The 4,773-nt window shown below is 43.0% G+C and overlaps 1 protein-coding gene across 4 annotated transcripts in view; it reads right to left on the bottom strand.

Annotated features, from left to right (window-relative positions):
* Positions 1-1,285: 1,285 nt before the first annotated feature.
* LOC307042310 (dual specificity protein phosphatase 19-like) overlaps positions 1,286-4,773 on the bottom strand; it is an 18,744-nt gene continuing 15,256 nt past the window's right edge. For all 4 annotated transcript variants that reach the window (XM_079686136.1, XM_079686135.1, XM_079686134.1 and 1 more), the window contains one exon: positions 1,286-3,192. In XM_079686136.1, the coding sequence (XP_079542262.1) occupies positions 3,010-3,192 (183 nt within the window). In that variant the 3' untranslated portion in view covers positions 1,286-3,009. The remainder of the gene's footprint in view (positions 3,193-4,773) is intronic.

Genomic DNA, 4,773 nt, shown 5'->3' with positions numbered 1-4,773 from the left:
ATAGCAAAGGATGAGGATATGATACGTGTGTGTGTGTGTGTGTGTGTGTGTGTGTGTGTGTGTGTGTGTGTGTGTGTGTGTGTGTGTGTGTGTGTGTTGATTAGTGTGTGAGCCAACTGGGTTCTCCCTCATTATCCGACGAGCTAATTAGCAGCTAATTATTTGAAGGGAGCGAGGTTAGCGCAGTACTTTGTGGAGATGTGAAATTGATGCAGCAGCGAGATAATCATTATAACTGATGAGTAGAGACAGAGAAATCAAAGATGTACCTCAGGATGAAGTGTGTGTGTGTGTGTGTGTGTGTGTGTGTGTGTGTGTGTGTGTGTGTGTGTGTGTGTGTGTGTGTGTGTGTGTGTGTGTGTGTGTGTGTGTGTGTGTGTGTGTGAGTGAAACAGGCGCCTCCGAAATTAACAAATCTGGTTTGACTTTTTCTGAGGCGTGAAACACAGACAGGTGTTTTTTCACCGACTCTTTGACTATTTTTAGACGAAATACAAACTCAACATGTGTAAATATATACGATCAAACATCAACAACAAGGTTTGAATAAATGTTGATTTATTAAAGCAAATATCAACAATGACACTATATTAGTGTTGTATTTCTTGCACGAAAAACTGAAAAATGCTTAAAAAGACATAAAAAAGTGAGAATGTTCCTGTTTCAACCGGGTGGCATCTTAAAATGATATTTTATTATAAAACACGATTTAAATCTTAAAACATACACCCGGGTAGACCATTTTCACGATAAAATTAATTCTGTACGAAGTTTTTCATGACTTCCTCTCAAGATTGAGTTACTGATGAAGATGTTACGGTTAACAAAAGATCAATTGACAAACCCACCCCCAATTCTGTTGTTGTTGTGATTGGTCCACCGCTTAGAGATGTCCCGCCCCCTTAGTCTATCACGTACAACGCGTTGCAGCGCTAGCCAATAGGACCGTGAGTGCTCCGTGGTGATGTCACTGTGTTCAGGAAGTAAACAAAGGAGTCCTGCATGTTTCAGCTTGACTCTGCTGCCCCCTGGTGGACAGAAAGAGTGCAAGTCTAAAACATTCATCTGTTTATCATCTTGCAATCTACTTATTTATATAAATAGTTATCACCGCAATAAACCGTATTTAATGTTGTCTTAATGTACATCATTGAATGAATATAGACTTCTTTCACTATTTGTATTTTATTCTATATGTTGTAGTTTGGTTTCGATACCGATACCAAGTCAAGAATTGCGATTCCGATTCTTTTTCGATACTTTTCTTAAAAAAAGGGAAACAGTCTTAAATGTAATTATTGTGCTTTATTTCACACCAGAACCATAACACAAACTTTTAAACAATGAGAACAATAAACTAAATAAATGACAAGAATTTGTATTAAATCTAATTAAGCATCATCTCAAACAACTTTTTTGTTTTATAAAATATATATTTTTTTATATTTTATTAACGTGTACATGTCATGTAACAGTAATATAAATAATTATTGATAAAATGTACATTGCAGATGTTAGCCACATTGGTAAATTAGCTAAAAAGATAGCCATATTAGACAGTTATCATTGCCATGAATTGCCTCGTCAAACTACGAAAACGTTCGTTTGTCACAAATTAAATTTCACTTGTTTGACTTAGATTTGAGGGCAGGGGCTTGAGCATGATGTAATTATGATATCTATCACATTCGCTAACCTGTCTGTCTTTAAATTCTTTAAACAGCTCTGGATGCCGGTCGGCGGGTGCTTAACCAAGTTTGATGTGTTGGCTCCCTTGGTTTGCAGGGATCTAAACCATGTCTCACAGACAGGCCTCGTGGTGTCCGGAGGCTCCCTTGGTTTGCAGGGATCTAAACCATGTCTCACAGACAGGCCTCGTGGTGTCCGTAGGCTCCCTTGGTTTGCAGGGATCTAAACCATGTCTCACAGACAGGCCTCGTGGTGTCCGGAGGCTCCCTTGGTTTGCAGGGATCTAAACCATGTCTCACAGACAGGCCTCGTGGTGTCCGGAGGCTCCCTTGGTTTGCAGGGATCTAAACCATGTCTCACAGACAGGCCTCGTGGTGTCCGGAGGCTCCCTTGGTTTGCAGGGATCTAAACCATGTCTCACAGACAGGCCTCGTGGTGTCCGGAGGCTCCCTTGGTTTGCAGGGATCTAAACCATGTCTCACAGACAGGCCTCGTGGTGTCCGTAGGCTCCCTTGGTTTGCAGGGATCTAAACCATGTCTCACAGACAGGCCTCGTGGTGTCCGTAGGCTTGCCCTCACTGTCAGAGATATCGCTCAGATACTTCCACATCTCGCTTCTGGCGTCTTTTTTGTCAACAAGCCGAGGCGCAGCGGCAGTTGCACTCCCACTTGCAGCCATGCTTCTCGTTTTCTCACCTGCTCTGGCAGCTAGCGCGTGCACGAGAGAGGGGAGGGGCTTAGAGCGTGCTGGAGAGGGGAGGCACTTAGAGCGTGCACGAGAGAGAGGAGGGGCTTAGAGCGTGCTGGAGAGGGGAGGCGCTTAGAGTGTGCACGAGAGAGGGGAGGGGCTTAGAGCATGCTGGAGAGGGGAGGCACTTAGAGCGTGCACGAGAGAGGGGAGGGGCTTAGAGCGTGCTGGAGAGGGGAGGCACTTAGAGCGTGCACGAGAGAGGGGAGGGGCTTAGAGCGTGCTGGAGAGGGGAGGCACTTAGAGCGTGCACGAGAGAGGGGAGGGGCTTAGAGCGTGCTTGAGAGGGGCGGGACTGCAGGCACGGCTGCAGTGCAGGGAGTGGAAGCAGAGCGCTGAACACACGGCTCTTATTAAAACGTACTTTCCCCCGTCGTTCTTAAAGTACCGATACTAATGAAACGGAGGAATCGTAACGTTTTTAACGGCAGGGTATCGCGGTACCTTTCAAGTATCGGTACACAGTGCAACACTAATATGTTGCATTGGAGCTCAGGTCAGTAGAATTTCATTGCCATTTGTATACTGTAGCTTCTGATGATAAAACCTTTGAACCTCTGAATCTTTTGAATCTATGGTTGATAGGTCTGGAGTTGCTGGTAGAAGCCGGGGTTTGGGCGAGTCGAGGGTCTGGCCAGCTTCACCTGGCTGTACGCATCATCGAAGGTAAGCCCCTCCCTCAACATCAGGTAGCCAATCACGATGGAGGAGGAGCGAGACACGCCCGCGTTACAGTGGACCAGAACCACTCCGTCCTGAGAGAGACAGGAAACACAGAGATATGAATCAGAATCTGCTTTATCACCAGGTAGGTTGACACGTACGAGGAATTTGACTTGGTGTCGTGGTGCAGACATAAAAGTAAAACAAAAATTAAAAACTCAGATAGAAAACTATTTTACCTTTAAAAAATAATACAAAATATAGTAAAATATAGCAGTATTTACAAAGAAATAGAAAGAAATAAAACATGTGCAGTAATAACAAATATATATTGTTGTACATTGTGTGCATTAATGTAATGCACAGAGCCTGTGATGAGGCTGAGGTAAAGTGTCAGTGGGGGGGCCGGCCTTGTTGATGAGGAGGAGGGGGAGAAACTGTTCAGGTGGAGATATATAATGAACTCTCATTCATCCCTCTGCACTCAAACCTTTCAAATTCATGAGAGGTTTTTCAACTCACTTGTTGTGATGCTATGAAGTATTGATGGTGGGATTGGAATGATCCATATCCAGGGGGGTTTCTGTGTGCTTTCTTCCTGTATCTCCTTCCTGGGTTCATGACATAAGCTGCTCATAACCAATGGCCCCTTGCGGGATTAATACAATTGTTGATTGATTGAACTATATTTCGTTTCCTGGCACTAGGATCTACCCGTCTCCCTCTGCATCAACTACAAGATACTGGTCCTCACCTACAAAGCCCTCCACCATCTGACCTTCTGACCCCCTATACCAACCCCCAAAGTTCCTCAGATCGACCTCAGCCGGTCTCTTCTGAAAAGGCCAGAATTTAGAGATTTTCTGAAAAGATTCAGCGTTTTAGAAAAAGTCTTGAAACTGTAGATTTGCAGAGAAAGTCTGAATTTTTGAGATTTTTCTGAACAAGTCAGGATTTGTCCAAACCACGCAGAGCCTTTTCTGCGGCAGCTCCCGGACTCGGGGAATCCCTCCTTCAAGACCTTTGTGATTCCCAGTCCCTCCCAGTATTCCCATCCCGCCTCAAACCCCATCTCTTCCGTCTACTCATAACCCCCCCCCATCAATCATTGCCTGTTGATCTTCTCTGTTTATCCGACGCCCCCACCCCAACACTCCCTTATATTGTAAAGAGTCCCAGAAAAGCACTTTATTTTAACTTTTAAAAACTTTTTTAAGCTTTATTGGTTTTTTTCTTAACATTTCCAGTCCTGTATGTTGTAAGTTTTTATTTGTTTGTATTTACTTGTTTAAAATTAGATTTGTCCAGGGACTAAAGATGAAAAATAAATTCTACGCTAACGGACACATTTACAGAAATGTTAATTAATGTGCACTGCCCTGTTAAATAAAAGACAATATATGTATTATTATTAATATTAAACATCTCACAACTCAAACTAAACATATAACATAGGTGTAGACATTTCCATGTGGACATTTGACATGTTATAACTTTAAATTAAAATGTCAAGAGGTCACGATATGAAGTATCTGTGATTTTCTTGAGACACAAACCCATATGTCTCCACTTATCGCCCATTTCTAAACTTGTATCTGCTCAGGTTTAAAGTTATCTCTGTATTTGTACAGACTTTCTGAACTCAAACATGTTAAAGGGAAAAGTGCTGTGGT

This window comes from Notothenia rossii, assembly GCF_949606895.1.
Source record: "Notothenia rossii genome assembly, chromosome: 6".
NCBI classification, from domain to species: domain Eukaryota; kingdom Metazoa; phylum Chordata; class Actinopteri; order Perciformes; family Nototheniidae; genus Notothenia; species Notothenia rossii.
Note: the sequence above shows the minus strand (reverse complement) of the source record. Positions and strands in the feature narration are given on the sequence as shown.